We start from the raw sequence: 23,246 nt of genomic DNA on the forward strand, positions 1-23,246 counted from the left end.
ACAATAACAAAATAATGATTTATATGTTCTAAGTTATCAGAAGCCTAGAGTAACCTACTAAGCAAGGTCAATTGAAAAGCACCTTTACATTATAAAGTATGTCTTATCTTGATAAAATTACTATTTTGCAGCTGATAAGATATTCAAAACAACATATAAAATGGGAAATAAATTTGCATAATCATTAAAATTATTATTTCTTTGGAAATCTGCAGCAGAATAGTGAAAACTGCTCCAGAGCTGGTGGACCTAACTGTCTGTGCAGCCCAGTGAGAGCTGTAGATTTGAATGAACTACAGAGTAGTGACTCTCTGCATCATTAGCCAGTACCAAAAAAAAGCAGCCTGAGCATGGAAACATCAGCAGCAGGAAGTAAGGTGCGCAAATCAGTATCAAACCATAATTTCTAGTGCACAACACAATGACATGCTGCTGTGTTAATGTGTTTGTTTTCCCCATGGAGCCATGCGTCGAAGTGCAGAGCGTTCCAGTGCAGAGAGCGAACTGGAGCTCGCAAAAGCCTGCAGCACGCCCTCTGCTCAGGGACTCGCAGGGATACACCAGCTTTGTTGTTAATCTAGTTTGAGCACAAGTAGATGAATGAGTTTATGCATTTGAAAAGGGCTGTTTTTGAACAGAAGACGAATGATGTCAGAGAACAGAGAGGGGAATAAAAGAGTGTTTGGACTCCCTGTTTTGAAAGAGTTAGCCACCGCACGTCACCGAGACAGCTGTGCATTTCCTCTCCCCACTTGGCTATTCTTCTTTCTTTCTTATCTTTTTTTTTCTTTTTGCTCGTACATTCACCTTAAAAATCTTTGATCTTCCTACATTTATACATTTATACAAGATATCACTGCACTGATTACACACTCACATCATCACACAGAGGTAGTTGTACTGGAAGAACATGGATCAAGAGGAGAAAAAACATAGTAGGTAACACAGCTCTCTACTGGCCCTTCCTCTTCCAACTCAGAGGTTTCAGATAAACTTCTTTTAGACTTTTCAGTGTAAGAGCTCAGGATCTAAAAATGCTGCTTCTGTGCTACTGATCTGAGTGATGTCATACACAGGCCAGGCTTGTTTGTGGTTTCATTTACTATCTCTATCTCTACTTTTAAGATTAGGCTTAAAAAATTTCCTTTTTGCTAAATATATATATATATATATATATATTAGGGGTGCAACGATATTCGTATCGATATTGAACCGTTCGATACAGTGCTTTCGGTTCGGTACGCATATGTATCGAACAATACAAAATTTGTGATTTATTTTATCAACTTTCCTTCTGATGATGCTGTCTGTGTTGAGCGCTCAGTGGATCTGCGCTCGACAGTGCAGCCTAGGCGGAGTAGTCAACGCAGATTCACTGAGTGCAGGGCAAGCTAGCGAGACAGAAGCTAAGCTCTCCTTGCAACAAGGCAAACTGAACCTCCCCCACCCTCATTCAGATCTGGCGTTTGGAATTATTTTGGTTTTCATGTGACGTATGACCCTGAAGGTAAGCGCGTCATGGACTAAAGTAAAACAGTATGTTGGATGTGCCACGCAATGCTCAATTACATGGGTGGGAACTAGTGTGTTAGCGCAGTTAGCTCATTAACGTGTTGGCCATCCAGCCCCATGCACGGGGCGATCCGCGGTAGCTCGTTAACGGAGATTCGCCGTGTTGTGGCGTTAACGTCATTTCAACGAGATTAACGCTGACAGCACTAGTGGGAACACAACGAATATGACTGCACATTTACGCCGACATCATCCTAGTGCAAAGACAAGTGGAAGCAGACAAAAACAACAAGCACACATGCTACAAACTTTACCCGAGTCATTTAGACAGCCGTTAGCACAGGATTCTCCTTATGGGGACCTGATATGTTTAATATGCTGCTGAGAATATAGCCCAGAAGAAGCGGATAGTATAGCTTTTATTTTGGAAAGAGCCATTTCTCTGTAATAAACTCTCTTTTCCAAAGATGAGTGATTCCTCAATCAGATACAGGGCTCGCAATATCGGTAGCCCGACGTCCCGGGGCTAGCGATTTTTTTCAGTCGGGCTACCAAAATCTATCTCTGCCCTGCCCGTCGGGCTATTGTAGGAAGGAAAAATATATGTCAATGCTTTTGCATTCTTTCAGAAATGTAGCTGGGTAATTATGTCATTGGCATCGGTGAGCCACTGTCAATATGTGACATATTGAAATCGGTTTGAATTTGCGCTTGTTTTTTTGCTTTCACTTTGCAATCGCGCGAACTGTGTATAGAGAGCGACAGCACTGATTGGTGAGTGATGATAATTTGCGCACCAATTCCTCTGACATCGTCTTGTTAATCGTTAGCTTACTACGCAAACATGACAAGTGAAATCTCCCGCAGCTTAAACATGTGAGAGGTTGATCACGCAGAGAATCGCTGAGCTTATGTGAGTGCGCGTGTAAAAGCAGCAGGATATATATTTCAGTTCTGCTGAGCCAAATAAGACAGGTCAGGGTGAAGAAGTGACAGCCAAAGAAAAGCTTACCACAAAACGGAGAAGTTATGACAAATCAGACTATAAGGCAAAAAGAAAGTGCAGCTTTATGGTTTCATGGACAAAATAATTTCTGTGGCTGCAATATGACGAGCTAAATAACCAGGGGTGCACATAAGTGGTCCGCAGGTGCGCATTCGCTGTCAAAATAAAAAACGCGCACAAGATATGAAGTTGCAACGCGTGTTTGCATACATAAGATTTTCAGGAGGAGGACAGACATTTGTTTAGAAGTCTTAAAGATGTCGAAGAAGCTCCTTTAAGCAATTACTGTGATGTTCCTCCACCTCCAAAGAAATGTCAGAAGGAGTCCGAACCACAAAAGAAGTATTCTCGGAAAAGTGGTTGCAGGAGGTGAGCTGGCTTCAAACAAATGATGAACGCACAGAGATGTGGTGCAGAATGTGCCGTGAAAATTTAATAAATGACAAATTAAAAAGGCATGAACATTTTTTTTTGCATCGAAAAAATATCGAACTGTGACACTAAAGTATCGAACCGAACCGAACCGTGAATTTTGTGTATCGTTGCACCCCTAATATATATATATATATATATATATATACATATTTATTTATTTATTTATTTTTACTCTAAATGCTAAGGTTACTTCAGGAGAAGGTAATTCATAGGCTAGATGCTGATGCAAGACATTGAGATAGACTTTTCCAAACCTTTTGCCAAAATACCAAAATACTCTTCATTTAATGTATTCACTTTCTCCTCCTTTTATCTTTCTCCCCTATCTGTGTATAAAAGTAAAATATCTTGAACTGTTTCCTTTAGACTAACGCTTCACATTTTCCAGACATTAATATCATCCCCACTGAGATAACTCAGTTAGATGTGTGTGTGGGAGCATGCACATGTACATATGTGTAGCCCCGCGTGCAGAGTACATGTGTGTCTGGATTTTCATCATTCCCCTTGCCAGGTATTAATTTCATCAGGGCTGTGATATATGAACAGATTACTGGTGTAAAACGCATTATTTCCTTATGGAAACAGGCCCTGGGAGAGATCCATCAGCCTGTTTCATAGTTGCTTTGGGGCTTACTGCATCATACATGAGCACTTGGCTTACCTGCCGTAGTCACCGATGGAATGCACTCTCCCGCACTCAATATGAAATCAAGACTGGATCGTTTTTCAAACTCTTTATAAAAGAAGTCACTTTCATGTCTAAATAGGGAAGTAAATGCAGGTCTTCTATCTTTCTAGTTAAGTCGGTTAGTGATTCTAAATTCTACCTGCAGTCGCAGTCAGAGGTTTGGACTTTTAATGATTTCTTTGAACTATTCTTTTTCCAGGATGGAATGATTGTACAGTATAGAGTTTTGGCTCATTATCTTGCGGTAGGATGAACCCCTGACACACTAGGTGCACATACCAGAGGGTATTGCATGGCGCTGCAGAATGCTGTGGTAGCCAATTTGGTTCAGGCTGCCTCTCACTCTGTACAAGTCACCGACCCTGGATCCAGCAAAACAGCCCCAGACCATCATACTTCCTGATGGTGATGATGCCACACACTGTGGAATCATCCTTTCGCCTACTTGACAGCATACAGAAATCCTGCATCATGAACCAAAGATTTAAGAGTTTGATTCATCCAGCCATAACACCTTCTTCAAGTTGTTAGTAGTCCAATGGTGGTGTTCCATGGTCCAGCAAGCCTCTTACAGCTCGAAGTCTTCTCTTCACAGTTGAAACTGAGACTTGCTTACTACAGGGAGTGCAGAATTATTAGGCAAGTTGTATTTTTGAGGAATAATTTTATTATTGAACAACAACCATGTTCTCAATGAACCCATAAAACTCATTAATATCAAAGCTGAATGTTTTTGGAAGTAGTTTTTAGTTTGTTTTTAGTTTTAGCTATTTTAGGGGGAGATCTGTGTGTGCAGGTGACTATTACTGTGCATAATTATTAGGCAACTTAACAAAAAACAAATATATACCCATTTCAATTATTTATTTTTACCAGTGAAACCAATATAACATCTCCACATTCACAAATATACATTTCTGACATTCAAAAACAAAACAAAAACAAATCAGCGACCAATATAGCCACCTTTCTTTGCAAGGACACTCAAAAGCCTGCCATCCATGGATTCTGTCAGTGTTTTGATCTGTTCACCATCAACATTGCGTGCAGCAGCAACCACAGCCTCCCAGACACTGTTCAGAGAGGTGTACTGTTTTCCCTCCTTGTAAATCTCACATTTGATGATGGACCACAGGTTCTCAATGGGGTTCAGATCAGGTGAACAAGGAGGCCATGTCATTAGTTTTTCTTCTTTTATACCCTTTCTTGCCAGCCGCGCTGTGGAGTACTTGGACGCGTGTGATGGAGCATTGTCCTGCATGAAAATCATGTTTTTCTTGAAGGATGCAGACTTCTTCCTGTACCACTGCTTGAAGAAGGTGTCTTCCAGAAACTGGCAGTAGGACTGGGAGTTGAGCTCGACTCCATCCTCAACCCGAAAAGGCCCCACAAGCTCATCTTTGATGATACCAGCCCAAACCAGTACTCCACCTCCACCTTGCTGGCGTCTGAGTCGGACTGGAGCTCTCTGCCCTTTACCAATCCAGCCACGGGCCCATCCATCTGGCCCATCAAGACTCACTCTCATTTCATCAGTCCATAAAACCTTAGAAAAACCAGTCTTGAGATATTTCTTGGCCCAGTCTTGACGTTTCAGCTTGTGTGTCTTGTTCAGTGGTGGTCGTCTTACAGCCTTTCTTACCTTGGCCATGTCTCTGAGTATTGCACACCTTGTGCTTTTGGGCACTCCAGTGATGTTGCAGCTCTGAAATATGGCCAAACTGGTGGCAAGTGGCATCTTGGCAGCTGCACGCTTGACTTTTCTCAGTTCATGGGCAGTTATTTTGCGCCTTGGTTTTTCCACACGCTTCTTGCGACCCTGTTGACTATTTTGAATGAAACGCTTGATTGTTCGATGATCACGCTTCAGAAGCTTTGCAATTTTGAGACTGCTGCATCCCTCTGCAAGATATCTCACTATTTTTGACTTTTCTGAGCCTGTCAAGTCCTTCTTTTGACCCATTTTGCCAAACGAAAGAACGTTGCCTAATAATTATGCACACCTGATATAGGGTGTTGATGTCATTAGACCACACCCCTTCTCATTACAGAGATGCACATCACCTAATATGCTTAATTGGTAGTAGGCTTTCGAGCCTATACAGCTTGGAGTAAGACAACATGCATGAAGAGGATGATGTGGACAAAATACTCATTTGCCTAATAATTCTGCACTCCCTGTACGACCACTATTAAGCTGTGCTTGAAGCTGTTGTCCTGTGAGCCACCTATCAGTTTGCCCCAGTTTCTGAGTGCTCACTGACACCTTGACTTTCTTTGCAATTTCTCTGTAGGAAAGACCTACATTTTTAAGTGTTATGATGGTCTGTGTCTCTTCCATTGTTAATTGCCTTTTTCTCACCATTTTTGTAGCAACACACTACTTTCTGTGGTACAATACAGTTCAACTAATGCTTACAAGAGTATGGTACCACAGTGTGTTCCAACAATGCTTTTATGCAGACAGAGGGGGTTGGAAGTAATCCGGAAAAGCTGGAACACTTGTAGGAATTAGTAGCACTAGTTTTCAAGACTTGATCAACCTCCATTGCTGCATCCTTTGTTTCACCTCTGGCAGTTCACCACTTACCTTTGTACCATTTCAAGCAATTCATTGGACATGAATGATTTTAATTGCAATAAATAACTGGAAAACTTTTGACCAGTAGTGCACTCAAAAAAATAATTCATTGGATGAACTTAATTTCATCTTGCCACCTATATTCCACCTAAACAAATCATGTTAAATCAATCCATCTTGATTGTGTTGTTTCAACACTAAATATGTTTGTAAGTGTAACATAATTTAAACATTAACATTCAGTTAATTTGATTTTTATTCAGTTAACATGTTTGTACCAAGTTAGTCTAATTAAATTAATTTAAATTCATGTTATATTGTTTAAACACTTTGGCACATCAAAAGTCAGTCTTGTTACATGAACTAGTAAAATGTTTGTTACACCAATGTTAATCTTGTTGAATGAACAAATGTAATTTATGTCTGTAGTACTTACACCAATCATGTTTCAGTTAGTGTTTGTATTGCTTATGTAAACATTACTTTTAATTAAATTAATGAAACATACATAAATGATAACTTGCAAAACCATCTTTTATTTTGCTTGAACATTCTTAAAACAGTTGGCAGGATCCCAGTTCAGCCTAGCTTTCTCCCCTTTAACCATCTCATACCAAGACCACAGAACTTCCAGATCAAGACATGCTGACTGAAAGAAAAAATACAATAAAATAACCCTAACCCTAATAATAAAAATGAAATAAGTCTGTTGAATAGTTTGCAGACAAAAAATATTATCCCCAAAGCAACTTTCGTAAAATGTAGTAAAATATGCATTGCAAACAACAATATGAATTTTAACACAATTTAAAGCTCAGACATAACATTCAACATTACTATGTTGCTTGCATACATTAGTCCTCCATTTAATCAGGCTGTATCCATTAATAGTGACTTTATGCTATTTAACGTGTGGAGAAAACATTCAATTTTGAGCATAACTGCTCCACTCAAACAATTTGTGAAAACCAGTGTGCATTTGCCTTTGTAACAATTGCCATCTGGCAAAAATCAGTGTTTACACTTAAACTGTATAAGACTTTAAGTTATGAACAAACAATCTTTGTATAATAGCCGCAGAGCAAACCACATAGTTTATATGAACATTTTATAACTTACAATTTTAAACTTTAAAACAGTAAACACATATTTGCATTGCAGAAACCTTGAAAAAAAAATATCTGGCTTGCATGAGTCCGTTTCAAGCTCATTCACCCCATTAGCTTGTTTTTTAGGAACTGCGCCTTGGATGACAACCTCTGTCCATCCAGCTTCATGATAATCTTTTGCAAGACTTCAAAAGTGCATTTGAGCTCCGGTGGGTAGCTTAGGTTCAGACAGTATATCAGTCCAAATAACAGAGCACAAGCAATTGCAATGCTCCTCAAACCAGTGAGAACCTCCACGCCTTCAATCAGGACACCGATGTTCTCTGGGTCATCTCCAGGCTCCGCACCCTCCTGATGTATGACATACACTCCCATCACAGTTTGTTCCATGGCTTCAGTGTTGGCCTCAGTGTTCTGTGACGTAAAATATAATAATACATTTGTTTGAGTCTACATATGAAAAAAAAAAAAAAGGAATTCAGCAATCAGCGTGAATATGCTGATATATTTACTAAATTCTATGTCTCTGGTTTCACACCTCAGAAATTTGACATGAAACAAAACAAGGACCAATTGCAATATCTTTTATTCACACGTGGTGTCACATTTTACCATTTCATATATCGAAATTACCCATAACTCCTGGAGCAAATTACATAACACAGAACAACTTGTGAATATAACTGACCGTATATTCCTTCACAAGTTTCTCATGGTCTTCATTCAGGTAGACACACAAGGACTTCAGGATGCATGCTCGTCTTGCATGTATTGTGTCATCCTAAGAAAAAAGGGAATCCATAATGACAATATTTAACTTTTAGGCAGCAGTTTGAAAAAGGAATACTTAGTTTGGAAGAGTCCAAAAGGCCACATGGTAAATAGACTGGTTCTTATATAGCGTTTTTCTACTCAGAGCACTCAAAGCTGCCTTTATACAACAATTCATTCACCCAATCACTTTTTCTAAACTGTTTAAATGGCCTGTATTTATATAGCACTTTACTAGTCCCTAAGGACCCCAAAGCGCTTTACATATCCAGTCATCCACCCATTCACACACACATTCACACACTGGTGATGGCAGCTACATTGTAGCCACAGCCACCCTGGGGCGCACTGACAGAGGCGAGGCTGCCGGACACTGGCGCCACCGGGTTTAGTGCTTACTGTCTAACATTCATACACATTCACACTCCGATGAATGCATCGGTGAGCAACTTGGGGTTAGTATCTTACCCAAGGATATTTGGCATGCACACTGGAGGAGCTTGGGACCAACCCGCCAAGCTTCTGATTAGTAGCTGACCTGCTCTACCACCTGAGCTACAGCCACCTCAAAACATCTGTCTAAACCAAATCAGACACAAAATGAGGCAACACTAATGTTTTTTTGGGGTTTTTTTTCCCCATTTTGATCAAAATTAACCATACGATTTTATCAATTACTTATTAATATAAGACTGATGCTTATATAATTTGTATAAGATATGAAAACCTCTTAGGACTTTTGCCTACCATATGTATAGATATCTTTGCTCATAAAATTGCCAGATTATGGGCATAAAAAGTTCTTAAGCACAGATCTAACCCACCTTAGAGATGGCCACCATGATGTGTCTCATTTTTCTGCCAGCCACCCCACCTTTGCCTCGAAAGAGCTCCATCATGCGTGGAGTGTACAAGTCTAGCTCATAAAAGAATCTAGATAGCAGCGGTACTGTCGATATGCGCAGGAATTCCTTGTCAATCTGAAAAACATGAACAATGCACTTATAATATGCACCAGAGGAAGGACATACCAGGAATTATTAGCTGTTTTATCACTATGTTATGTCAATATTAGTGAAGCAAGAAATAACTGGTCAACCATAAACACACTCTAAAAGTTAGACATATAGGACATGCACCTCTTTCTCGGTGAACAGAGCTGGCCATCTGCTTTTAAAATCTGCAATAAAGGGCTGTCCTTGAATAACTTCTTGCCTTCTGTACGAAAAAGTCTTCTGCATTTTCATTGTCACTATATTGTCATTGTTTCTCTTCTGAACCTCTGAAAGCAGTGCAATTCTCTCTTTTTCCAGGCTGTCAGTGGTTTCTCCTTTTGGATACTGCGGACAGTAATTGACTTCTGCTCTTCTAGGCTTTTTCACATTCAATGCTGCCTTACTTTTGTCTTGGGCCTTGTTCTTTAGTGAATTTACCAACACCTCAGCACAGCCCAGGCCTCTCAGTTTGGTCCGGACATTGGCCATTTTATACTTGAGGCTAATTTTCCAACCATAACAGCCATTAAAGGATCCCTGCTCCCTCAGACAAGGATGCTGTTTGACAAGGGCTTCTGCAACTTCATTCAGGTCATTGTCAGTTGGATAGACTTTAAATTTTATTATTTCTTCAGCCAGCCTTTCTAAAAGGTGGGATTTCAGTTTTGGTGAGGGGGTCAAATGAGTTCCACCAGCAATGAACTCAGCATTGGCCTTTTCAAGTTGCAGTTCAGCCTCATAGCTGAAACGAGGGACTGTGAAGACACTTGGCCACACTGACAGTCTTGTAGACGGTGATGAACCTGACGATGAAACGGGCCTTGTATTGTCTGTGTCTGAAGAGCTTGAAAAGGAATGTGTTGGACTTCGCACTGGTTGACATGTCACTCCATCTTCTGTAAAACTTTGCAACTGCACACTATCCAAGTATACAACCTTTAAAGTTGCTTTATCATTAATTTCAGAGATCGCAGTCAGATTTACAAAATCATTTCCGAAATCAGGATCTTGATATTGAAGACGAAAATCCTGTTGCACTCCAAAATTTGTCTTTATTTCCTGACACAATTCCTCAATGGAGTCTGATATCCCAGCTGGTAAAATTAGTTTCCTGGCATCATCTTCTCCGAGAATGATCCTCAGTCTTATGGGCTGGGGCATCATGCTGACCTGGACAAATATCAAATATTTAAAAAATAAATAAAGATGTACTCATTGACTATTGTGCGAGTGTGTGTAACAAATTCTAATGTCAACGATAATTTGATGATGTCACCTTGGCCTCGAGGAATTTTTTTACTGGAGAAGTGAATAGTGCATTTTCCAGATTTGTCTTGCATTCTTCTAATTAATGACAATTCTTGCATAAGATGCTTAAAAGAAATCTACTCTCAATAAATTAAGTAGCAATTGGTCTGCAAAGTATGATGTATTATTTACTGTGCCAGGTGATATAGGGGGAAAATACTTACAAACATCACTCCTGTTTACCCTGCAAGTTAGTGTGTCTCTTCAGAGTAACCAGACGCAGGCCTCCCACTGAATAGGCAGCTAACGGGTAGTCATCGAGTAGTTCCCCATGCTCAATCAGAGACACCTCTCTCGCATGTGACATGTCAAGCTCAAAAGCTCTGAAGTGCTCTCGATACCAAGCAGAGAACTTTTTTACAAAAAAGTATATTCTGCCATGCAAAATAAAAATCTGCAGAATTTCTGCAAACTCTGGCAAACCAAATATTTGCCCATGAACAACTATCATTCCTGTGCTGTAGTTCATGCCATTGTATGACACGCTTTTTGTAATATGGACATCAGTTTCATCTGGTAATCTTTGCTTTATAGCTACTGCGATATCACTTTTCAGAACATCAATTGGTACTGATGAGCCAACATTTACCATTAAAGGTGTCTTATGGTCAGAAGAGTGCAAGTCAGAGGCAATCACGAGCTGATGTTTTTTGGCAAGTGTAACAGGTATGTTCTTAAAACAGTTTGTATGGCGAGCAATTTGTTTAAAAAAAACTATGTTTCGCCTCAAATCTCATTGTCCATTTGTGGACAAGAGGCCCAAAATGCCGAATCAGAGCAGGGTAGTGCTCCAAATAATGATGTTTAGGGAGAAGACTGTTGTTTGGAAAAAGTTCTTGGTATCTCTGGCGATGTTCACTGATTTTACACTCAAGGTAGGAAATCGACTCATCAGACTGGACAGGGGCTACAACAAGCTCCACAATGTCCTTCAGATCCAAAACAATATGCCATGCAGGTTCATCCTCTGGAACAAGTGGACCAATAATTAGAGGCAACAAACGAAGCAGAGACCAATTTTCATGTGCATTTCCACCAATATTTTTTTTTAATGAGAAAGTCTGGGGAATTGCATGAGGCCGGTTGGTTTTATCTGCCCATTTATACTCAAAATTTTGGATCAAGTTGTTAAGTTTTTCTAAGGTGAAATACTTTTTAGAGATTAAAAAAGAAAAACAATGCGCAAGCTCCACTGGTATTATGCCCTCTAGCAGATCATGTGCTACATCTGGAGGGTAGCCTGCAGTGACATGAAAATGGCTCAGATTCTTACTCAAAATACAATCTCGCTTAACTCCACAACAAGCACTTGCTGTTTCTTGTGCACGCTTCAAATGGAATTCATGAAGTTCCGGTGTTCTATGCTCAAAATCACCAGCAGTCACTGACTTTATTTCAGATTTTTTAGCTGTACAGAATCTGCATATGTATTCAGCAGAAAAACTTTCCACAAAACCTGCCAGCCCATGGGCTCCTAGGTTGTCAGCTATGACGCAGCTCACAGTTCCTTTAATACACTCGTTCAACTGACTGATGAACACACCATGTTGCTCCAAAGTTACCAGATCTCTCAAAAGTGGATCAAAGACTTTTTCAAACCCAAATGTCCTCAAATCTTCACTCTTGCAAAGGATTGCCAAATAAATGGATGAAAGGGCTGAATGAGAACCAGGTGGTAAATTGCCCAAGACCCAATATACACCACAAAGCTTGTGCTTTTTCCGTGAGGTCCCAAGAGGATTACAAACCTCAAAATCATCAATATAAAGGTTAATAGAAATTCTCAACTTCTCACCATCTAGAAAGCTATTTCTTTTATAATGCTCCCCATCTCGAAAAGATCTGTAAACCCTCTGATCACCATTCAGATTCTCTCTATTTTCTTGAGCTATTTGTTCTTCAATCACTCTATCCAGCAATTTATTGTGACTCAATATTTCCTGCAATAACTGTAATAAAGGGATGTACTGAAATGACTTCCTTTGGTCTATCGATAAAAAATACTCAACAGGCTCTACAACCCTAAAATTTTGTATGTAGTATAGTTTTCTTTTATAAGGAGTGGCAAGAGGGCCACACTTTCCCAATATTTTAGCCACAGGGTTAGAAACACATACAGAATTTGCAAGCTCTTCAATAACAGCCTGACTAATATGGAGGTTATGGCTCTTAAAAATTTCTGTAATTGTACGTTTTGTCAGAGGTACACTAGCTGAACTCAACAGAAAAACTAACTCCTCTAAGAACTCATCTAATCCTTTTGCTGGAACATGAAATATGTGTTCCAATTTCAACAATATTACTGCTAATTTCCGTTCAATTAGTTCGGGCTGATTTTCAACATCACTATTATCACATTCTGTCACTGACTCACTTTCAAATTCACCATAGGATACATCTTCAGAACAGCTAGCCCTTACATTATCAGAGGACTCTATCACTTGAACTGGGTCCACACGTGTAACTACACTGGCTTTAAAATCTTTAAGTGTGTGTGGATGATGCTTCCTCTTGTGTGTATAAAATGTATTGTAAATATTTGTCTTGAAAGGGCAACCAAGAAACACACAACTACCTGTCTCGTTACTTCCAATATGGACAAAAAAATCTCTCTCAGAGAAGACGTCACTGCAGTCACATAACTCACATTTAAAAGTTACTGAACTTGAAGCTGTCTGTGTAAACTGAGATGAATGAGCTTTATAGACATGAGTGTTCAGTCCACTCAAAGTCTTAAATGTGCACGGACAATTAACATATATGCACAGATAATGTTGACCTATTCCGTAATGATGATGTAGTTTATAATGTTGAAGTAATTTGTACCTGCTGCTCTCTCTGGTAACACAATGCTTGCACTGCCACATACACGTCACTGATAAAAAATGAAATATGCATTAGAAAACGTCGAGATTAAACTTCTGCATCATCCAAAAAAAAAACAAAACATAATAATAATAATAATAATAAGGCAAACATGAACTTACCATGTATTGTTGAGGAGGTGCATAAGAATCTCAGAGCATGGGAATGTGGCTTTATTTTGTGATGTATTTCTGGGGAGAGAAATTAATTAAAACAAAGTTATTACTCTGACAAATTTGTGTTAATATCTACATACTGTGAAATGTGAAGACTGTTACGGTGCGTACACACCGAACGCGATAGACGCGACCAGAGCTTCAGGTTTACATGTAAAGTCAATGGAGGAGCACGATGAAGCGCGACTGGAGGTCCAGCTAAACTTCGGAAGCAGATTTGCATTGAGAAAACGCTTTTCTGCCTACTTCACACGACTGACGCCTTTGAAGCGCGAAGTAAAATACGCACTGCAGTTTGTGTGGTGCATTTTGTGCATTCGCGCTTATCACGTCTACCGCTCGAGTTGGTAAAATCTGCGGGACAGCAGCTTCTCAAACTCGGCAAGGGACAGAAGGTGGTACAGCTGAAAGCGGCCGTCATCCAGACGGAGCTTCTGGAGCAAGTGGTGAAACTCACCAAACTGCTCATGCTTGTGGAAGACCTGATGGACCCAGGTACGGTGAGGACGTCCTTTAGGCACTGCTCTGCTCTCCACAGCAAATAGAGAAGGGAGACTCTTTCTTCAAACGCTAGATTGACAGCTGCCATTTTAATAACATACCGTCTGGCACTACTTCCTCCCAGATCTCTTCTTCATACGCGTGAAAATTGCATATAAAGCTCGACCAGTTCATGCTGGACGCGCTTCGAGGTGCAAATGTGCACGAGATCAGCTAGGGGCGTCTATCGCGTTCGGTGTGAACGCACCGTTAGTCAGCCTTAATGCAGAGCACCAGAGAAACTATAACCCGAACAATTATCCACCTAAATCATTCTGAATTCGAAAACTAAGTGAATATATTACAAAAAAAGAAAATGCACATGCAATTATTGTGACAGATTTTATCTTACTCCTTGTTATTAACTCCCCTAAACGCTGGTTTAGTTGAATTAAACCTTTCATCAATCCAGTTAATGCGGTTGCCCGCGACTAAACTCCACTGACAAAAACAGGAATTTTAGATAGAGCATCATAAAACACTCATAAAATCACCAAAACCATGTCGGTCAGTCTTACCACTACTACCAACAATCACCAACTCCGGTTAAGCAGAAAGTAACCCTTCATTCATGGAGCTATATGCGAAGACGTAACGGCTCTATGCGGCTTTCCCGCTCTTCAAAGTTAGCTAACTCCAGAGAAGAAAAACAGTCCTACCAACGCAGATAACCATGAAACACACCTCATTCAAAGTCGACAGAAACAAAAAAAAAAAAACGAACTTACCAAAATAACCTCATCAGTTTTTGCTCTGTTGCAACAATTAGCGACTCCGGTTAAGTTTTAAAAAAAAACATTAAATTCACCGACTTACATTTGAAAAATGTTTGGGTCTACAACCTCCCTGCTATATATAAATCTCCACACTACACAGGTAAAAAATTTTAACTAATAGTATTTATCTCTCACTCCACTAACCTAAATAAATATATCAAGAAATATTACTTACCTCACTATCAGGTATGCCAAAGAAGTAACTCCACGTGCGCTCGTTAACTTCTCAACGGACCTTTCCGCATCCGGTGGGCGTGGAGCATGCGCAATACATGACGCTATCAGAGCCTTTGGTTTGATGGACCTCATTCTCATTGGATTGCCATGAACGAATTTAACTCATCAAAGTTTTCTTTGATTTATATTCAACAAAAAAGAATGAATCATTTAATGAGCATAAAAATGATTTCTTCATGTGATGTAAACATATTACTACTTTGTTAATCAAACACATGCCCTAGTTGATTTTTTTGAGTGTGTAAGCTGTACAATCATTCTAAAATTACCATGATATTCATGCCCATGATGACTGAATGTGAACCTCTGACCACAACTGTAAGTGTGAATTTGAAGATGAAGCTAAACAACCACCCATCCATTGATCAGAGACCCCAGTGCAGAGATTGCTGATGAAATTATGGTCTCAGTCTCCAGTTCCAGTTCATATTCTCATGCTGCAATGATAGTTATTTTGTACATTACGGTTCCCGTGAGAGTCAAACAGGATGGTAGGTAAAGCAGGGTGTGCTTTACCGTGCCAACTGATAAGTCACTAGTTTTATTGTGCGTACGGTTCTCATTCACTTCTGTTGAATATTCATTATATCTGGCCAAAAAGCACCAAGATTGTGTGGTGAAGCTCCAGGCTTCTTTACACACTTTATACAATCTGTGGAAACAAAGTTTGAGGATTGTCTAAATGGGACCTATTTTGACTCTCATCCAAAGCCAGTTGTCTCAGGAAGGTGCAACAAAGGAAATTACTTTGACACAGCAGCAGTGGCTGAGCAAACTGTTTCCACTTAGGTGGCTGGCCAGTGACCAGGGCAAATAGTCAGTAGGTTTTGGGTCACCGACTCTTTCATTTAATCACTCACACAACAGCGACTGCTCAATGAGCTCCGTGCCTCGTATTGCAAATACACATTTACGAGTCGTGTGGGCTTTTCTTTCATATAATCATTGCCAGATGAAGGTATTTGTGATACCCTTATCATGGTGAAACAGTGTCACTTTGATGAAATAGTGGCAACAGAAACTAGTACAGGTCATACTGGGGGACTGTCATTTATGTTTTTGTCTTTAACCTCTCTTTAGTGTTGCTTTAAAGTATTCATCTGTTGGTGAATTAACAGTACCGTTTGAATGGGATGAAGAGCAGGAAGACATTTAGATGTACTTCCACCTTAGTATTGCCTTAACTGGTTATTCAACTAGGTAAGCATTTAATATTAATCGAGCATGCATCACTTTAGACAGCAGGAGGAACAGGAGCACACAGGCAAAAGCAGAAAATCCAAAGTTCCCAAAGAATAATCTGCATTTCAGTTTGACTAAAGTCATGCTTTAAAAGTGTTTTACCTTGATTTGGAGCAGCAGTCAAGCAAACAGAATAATATTTAAATGAGCACACCGATATCAGTCTCCAAACGTTAGCATCTTTAAGCTAATGGTTATAGTGAACCAAATAAAGCTCTAACAGCAAAACTGTTGTGAGTAAAACTTTTTTAGTTTTGCACTGTTTTTCTTTAAATTAGTAAAAATATGTCTTTTAACAATCATCAAAAGAGTGCCTCTCTATTTTAAAATCTTAGGCTGATTCCTAATTAGTTTTGACATTAGTTTAGCATTTTAATAGTACTGCTAATGAGCAGATAAGACAAACCGCCTTGGTAGAAGTAAAATATCACTTTGTGATTGATGGTTCAGACCAATGTGACAGTGTGTTGAGGGCTGTAGTGGTAATTTCCTCTTCTTGACTCTCCTTCTTAACAAAGGCAGCAAAGCAGTGACAATGGTACTCCTCTAAGCGTCACATTCAGAGTGCAGTGACAGACAATGTCTTCCCATCTGAAGTGGCATCAGATCTAAAAATTTCAGGGTGGCTGTAGCTCAGGAGGTAGAGCAGGTCACTTACTGATCGGAAGGTTGGTGGTTCGATCCGTGGCTCCTTCAATCCCTGGGCAAGATACTAACCCCAAGTTGTTCTCTGATGCATCTATTGGAGCATGAATGTGTGTAAATGTACTTAGAAAACACTAAGTTCAGAGAATGGGTGTGAATGTGGCGTGTTGTATAGAGTGCTTTGAGTACTCCGGGAGAGTAGAAAAGCGCTATATAAGAATCTGTCCATTTACCATAAAAATTGAAAAGTGTGTGTATTTCATGGGTCATTTGGAACAGCACTGAAAATAATCTATTTTTACTTTCTACTTTAGAGGACATGGATTTACTCTCTCTCAGCTTGTTGCCGTTTGAGCTGCTGTGACTCAGAAAATTCTCTTCACAAAGTGAGCCTAGCACAAACTTTGAGTTTGACCTTATTAGTTGGATGGCTCTTTGTTGCAGCAGCAATTTGAACAGGTTGGCAGGTTTGCCAGCGTTTATCAGAGCATATTAGACCTTCACTGGGCTTCTATTAAACTTAATGAACATTTAAATCCTTTAATGGATTGAAGGGAATTGAGAGCGGCAAATTATCAGCTAGACACTCTCCACTGGTGTTGATAAAGACACTCACCGGTGGAACTTGAAGAGACACATTTTAGACAGCAAGCCTCCCTCTCTTTTCCCCTCTTCGTCTCACTTTGTTCTCTCACTGTGACTCTTTCCATCCCTCCTCCTTTCTCTCCTTTCACATTGTCCCTTCCCCCCTTATTCCTCTATCACACAGTCTCTCTTTTGTCTCTAACACAACCTGTACGCCTCTTCCAGTCTATAACAGAGGAGACAAAGCTGATGCTCCAGAGCCAGATCTTCGTCATTCATCAGTCCCCATGAAGGGAACATCATAGAGGTCTCTCTCCAGGAGGGATGTGCTAACACAGCCACAACAGCAGCCCATTACAGAGCTGTCAAGCATCACCTACAACTGTCTCTCACTCTTTCACTTTATCTTCAGCCATCCCAGTGAGGGATCTTCGAGCACACATGGTAGAAAGCACAGAAATGTGAATTACCCAGCAACACGCCTCCAATCAGAAAGAGCAGCAGAGCCGGCACAGAGGCTGCTGAACTCTGCTCAGCCCAGCTTCAGCTCCTTTTAATGGGTGGAAAGGGCTCTAGAGAGCCCCCTGTTTTGTGAGGCCTAGTCGGCTTCAGCTCCAGGAGGGCTACAAGAGCCAGTTGTATTGATCTGAAAGCTAGCTCCTGTATTTCTGCCGACAGCTGGCTAACAAGTCTGATGTCTCAATAAAGACTGGTGCCTGGGGGAGAACTGATATGTGTGTTGGGGGGGGGGGGGGGGGGGGGGGGGGCTGCTGGGTCAGCCAACAGCAACCTGTTAGAAGACACACCAACAGACAAAGGAATGGAGCAGTTCGTGCCCTCTCTGTTTTTAAATGCACTCTGACAGCACTCCCCTGCTCAGGATGACACTGTAAACTGTACTGAGCTCAAACTCAGAAGAAAAGGAGAAGAACATTTTATGCTCACTTCAAATTCAATACATTAAAGTAAAGTGCAGTCATTTGCTGTTAAAGCACAATTAATAAAACTCTGACTTCAAAGACTGTTTTATTCCTCGTTTTCAAGGTAAAATCGTGACTAACTAAAACAAAGCTGTGTTATATATCTCTTAATGCTCCCCACTCCATTATTGATCGGGACCAGACAGCTTTAAGTGATAGAGCAAAACAAACAAAAGAAGAATGTTGGTGAGAAAGAAACACAACATGACAGACTGATTGATTGGTGAGGCCGGGCTTGTATTTTTTATGCATGAGACTTCAGGATATAGTTTGGCCGCTTTGTGTGGCAAAGGGCTGGAAGGAAATATCAATAAAAAGGCTTGCAAGATAAAATATTGTCTGAAATTCTGTCTGCCTCATCAATCAATCCGTCTGTCATGTTGTGTTCAAGTTTACCTGTTTTATGTATGAGGTTTTGAATAGACTTGCACCATATCCTGGGAATTAATTGATTAATTGAAAAATGGACTGTGTGGTTGGCACAAGGACCACCACTAGAGGGGACTGTGAGGTAGCACAAAAGGGCACTATTTAGACAAACTGTGCTGACAGTAAAGGGAAATAAATGTGGGAATAGGTTACCAGCAGTCCGCGACCCTGAGAAGGATAAGCGTGTTTACACTCACTCTTTCAAAGAGATGCAAGTAAAACACAGCAAAAAATAAATAAAATCAAAGATTCAGCAGTCGCTCTTAAATCTGTTGTCACCTGTTTAGCAGGAGTGGGGCGGGTGGAGGTTTGCCCGGTGCCACAGCGGTTATGTCAGTGGGAGGATCCGGGGGGTTCTCTGTGAATTTCCCATTCCCGTGGGATCGTGCTTGGCGCCAGCTCAGATTTGAAGTTAAATTTTTCGCTGAACAACCAAGTTTTCTTTCCACACAGAATGTACAGCAGACGCTAATGTTTTTGTCACTTTTTATCGAATAAAATTTAAAGTAATGTCAGTACTTCCAAGCTTTAAACGCTGCATGGTTGTACTCTAGCTGAACTCCATATGATCCATTGTTGATCTGCACACGTTGCTGCCACGGACGCACGCACGCTCGTACGTCATTGTCATGAGACACTCTCACAAACAAAATCACGGTTTAGTAACGTAGTAATGCAGCGTGTTTATGGGAAAGTAACTTTTTTGCAATAGTAATCCCTTACATTACTTGAAAAAAGTAATCAGCTTACAGTAACGGGTCACTTGTTACTAAACAAGGTCCATAAAGACATGGATGAGTAAGTTTGCTGTTGAAGAAGTTGACTGGCCAACAAAGAGTCCTGACCTCACCCTGACAGAACACCTTTGGCATGAATTAGAGTGGAGACTGCGAGACAGGTCTTCTTGTCCAATATCAGCGTCTGACCTCACAAGTGTGATTTTGAATAATGGTCAGAAATGACCATAAACGCATTTCTAAACCTTGTGGAAAGTCTTCTTAAAACGTTGACTTTCCCTGGGACACTCTAAGCCTTAGATTTGTTCTTTAACCCATTCAGAGGTGGACTCGTTGGTTCGTTTGTGATCATTGTCCTGCTCTATAACCCAAGTGCCTTTGAGCTTCAGGGTACAAACTGAAGGCAGGACGTGCTCCTTTAGGATTTTCTGGTGGAAAGTAGAACAAAAGCAAAACAGCCTCAGATCATCACACTATCACCATGTTTGACTTTTGGTATGATGTTCTTTTAATGAAATGCAGACCCAAGACATGCTGGAGAGATTACATCTCTTGGCAGGCCTGTGAATGCCTCTGTGCCCCCCAGATAAACTGAAGGAGGGAGGTCTGAGCTTCTCGCCTTAGACTCCTCCCTCTGCGAGTCGACCCAAAATAAGTAGAACAAGATGAATGGATGAATTAGTTTTACGTGAGATGTAGGGGCACTCAAACCTTGCAGAAAATTCATCTCGTCTGTCCACAGAATGTTTTCCCAAAAGTCTTGGTCATCACAGTGGTTTTTTGTTTTTTCTAGCAAATTTGTGTTATTTTTGCTTTCTTATTATTGAATAATGAACACTAATCTAAACTGAGGCAAGTGGTGGCTGCAGTTCTTTGGGTGTTGTTCAGGATTCCTTTGTGACCTCCTGGATGAGTCGTCAGTGCACTCTTGGTCTAATTTTGATCATTTTGGGTCCTGTGAAGATTCACCTCTGTTCCAAAATTTCCAAAAGAGTTTGTGGATAACTCTCAGAGTGATTCAGTGGAATCACAAAGCCTTCGACATATCTTTGTAACCTTTTAAAGTCTAGACTTTCTAGACTCAGTGACATTGTTACTCGTCTGTTACCTTATATCAAGGTGTGTTGAATTTTGAGTTCTTTTAGCTTTAATTTTACTTTGCAGGCGCTATTTAAGTGATTTTTTGATTTAACACTTCTGGAAGTAACAGGCCTGGGTGTGTGAAGTGAAACTGATCTCAATACTGTAGAATTACTTTTTCACATAGTCCCGAATAGGTGCGGGTAGTCCCCCCAATCTTAATTAATTAATCATAATTTAAAACTGCATTTTATATTTTATTAAGTATTATTTTATCTTAATATCAAAATTTGTTTGATGACCTGAAATATTCAAGTGAGATAAATATAATAAAAAATAAATACAAATAAAATAAAAAAAAGAAAAAAGAAAATAGTAAAATAAAATAAATAAATAAATAAAAACAAATTATAAATAAATAAAAATTATGAAATAATAATAAAATTAAATAAAATTAAATTAAATAAACAACTTGGAAATCAGGAAGGGGCAAACACTGGAATACAAAACTAGAGGTAATTTAAATCAAGTCTCCGGAATTTATTTTGACCTTAAAGTTGTTCGAATATGAGATTTATTTTTTGGGTATCCCAAATAATAAAAAGTAAATAAACACATAAATAAATTGATATGAACAAAGCTCAATTCCTAGCACTTTTTCTAAAGCAACAATGTTTTATTGGTTTCTTTTTTTCCTCCCTCTAAATCCAAAAGATCAGAACCCACTTGCGGGTAGCGGTACATTTTAGCCACATGCTAAGAAGCATAGTTTCAGAAACTGTATGCTGCTACCTTAAATTGGGTCCCTTGAACATATTTGGGCCTCTGATAGGAAACATCCACTTGGCTATGTGAAAATAAAGGCACAGACGAGAACTTAACCCTAACCCTGCCTTTAAACTGCTCTCCAGCAACCTGGTAGATGTTGGGAGCTGAAGTAGCTTCAGTGCTTAAATCTAATAGCAACAATGCTTTTTCTTAACTCTGTAATGTGTTATAGAAAGGTTTCCTCTCTAAGCTATTAATTCTGTCAAGTCGTGCTACGTTTTATTTCCGTGTGATGTTGACAAAAAATGAAAAAGCGCTACATTCTCCATTGAGTGAGGAGAGATCAATATAAACAGCAGAGCTGACTCTAGCAGTGATCAAATTCAAAAGCTTTTCTTTTCACACAAGCAAAAATTTGTTTTTGCCTTCTATCGCACAAAGAGAAGCAAAAACGGCAACTCCCAACACTTCAGCTGCTTTCAACTTCTCCTTCTTCATTTCCTTTTTTAAATTATGTGCTCAAATTTTTCAAAAGTAAAGCAAAAATAATCCTGGCTGCGACTCATTGTTTTCTGCCTCTGGGTCTCGTTTCCCTAGCTGGTCTTCCTGCAGCAGAGGTATGTTGTAATAATCATCTACCTACAGTTTGCTCATTAGCAGTGAGTCCTGCTCTCTGCATGGGTCTTTTCATGTTCCTCAGTACTGACAACTACCTGAAGGAACGCTCTGTGTCCTCGATGGGAATGCGACAGTGTGAAACAGTGTGCCGGAGTTGAGTCAGGGACAGTACTCACAGACAGGATAAACTGCGCAGGGAAAACCACCACCCCCGTACAGGCAAAAGTTGCAATAATATGTGGGAGATGCAGCAAAATGTGTTGCTTCCTGTGCGAGTGTGTCTGTTTGGCCTATAATGACTTTTCTGCAGGCAGATACAAATACAGATGATAAGTATTTTGTGCCAGTAACTTTAATGTGGTCATTTTCATCCCTCAAAAACCTGTCAAAAATAGGTCAGTGTTTCCTCTGTGAATGGATTCTTAGAAAGCTTTATTACTGCAGCAAACAGCTCAAAGTTAGAGGAGCGTCTGCTGCTGGTGTTGATGTTTACAGCTCACAGCTTCAAGAGACTTGCAAAAAAATTATATAAAAATAAACACACACTGAACATGAACTGAAAAACTTAGTGTAACCACACAATTGCAAATGAATTCAATTTGAATATTAAAGACGGATATTTTTCCTCGTTTTTTCTGGTTGCTCGTTCCTACAGACCAGTGACCATCACATACCTGACTCCAGCTTGTTTGTCTTGGTCAACAGAAAAAAAGTGATGAACATGATAAGCATGAAGAAGTGTTATTCCGAAACACAATCAGAATCTGGAAATTAAAAAATCACTTTATGGAAAAAAAAGAATGGAATAGAATACAAACGACTTTATGTTTCACAACATTTCATCATGAGAGGAGCTGGTGGGTTTAATAATTCACTGGAACATTTCAAAATCATATAGATTCTCTGTATTTAATGTAATTTAAAAATAATTGTGCTACTTAAAGTGTTTTTTTTTTAACTTTGGCTTCTGTATATTACACAGAAATATTAAAATCTCAAGCATTAAAGATAAAGCACGCAACATTAGAGATAAAGATATAGTGCTATTTTTAATGATTGCTTCATTACAATAATTTGAATAATTTGCTTAAATTTTTTCTTTAATTTTCTTTTTTATAGGTTATATTCAAGATTAAAAGGAAAATCAAAAACAGCGCTCA

At 39.6% G+C, this 23,246-nt stretch overlaps 2 protein-coding genes across 4 annotated transcripts in view; both read right to left on the reverse strand.

The window, feature by feature from the left end:
- Positions 1 to 23,246, reverse strand: part of epha8 (eph receptor A8) — a 151,695-nt gene that overhangs the window by 125,128 nt on the left and 3,321 nt on the right. The gene's annotated exons all lie outside the window — the stretch shown is intronic.
- LOC146669116 (uncharacterized) lies at positions 6,787 to 15,077 on the reverse strand. Of its 3 annotated transcripts, XM_085405565.1 has the most exons (7): positions 14,941 to 15,077; positions 13,396 to 13,464; positions 13,235 to 13,283; positions 9,245 to 10,270; positions 8,930 to 9,085; positions 8,023 to 8,115; positions 6,787 to 7,748 (listed from the first exon to the last, which is right to left on the reverse strand). In XM_085405565.1, the coding sequence occupies exons 1-7, from the start codon at positions 15,072 to 15,074 to the stop codon at positions 7,437 to 7,439; spliced, it is 1,839 nt and encodes a 612-aa protein (XP_085261691.1). In that variant the 5' UTR covers positions 15,075 to 15,077; the 3' UTR covers positions 6,787 to 7,436. The 3 variants fall into 3 exon arrangements, with proteins under 3 accessions (XP_085261691.1, XP_085261693.1, XP_085261692.1); XM_085405567.1 differs by lacking the exon at positions 13,235 to 13,283 and having other exon boundaries at positions 14,941 to 15,000; XM_085405566.1 differs by lacking the exons at positions 13,235 to 13,283; positions 13,396 to 13,464; positions 14,941 to 15,077 and adding an exon at positions 10,573 to 12,907.

This window comes from Rhamphochromis longiceps, linkage group LG5 (assembly GCF_057381845.1).
Source record: "Rhamphochromis longiceps isolate RC_006_pf linkage group LG5, R_longiceps_female_GT1.1, whole genome shotgun sequence".
Lineage (NCBI taxonomy): Eukaryota > Metazoa > Chordata > Actinopteri > Cichliformes > Cichlidae > Rhamphochromis > Rhamphochromis longiceps.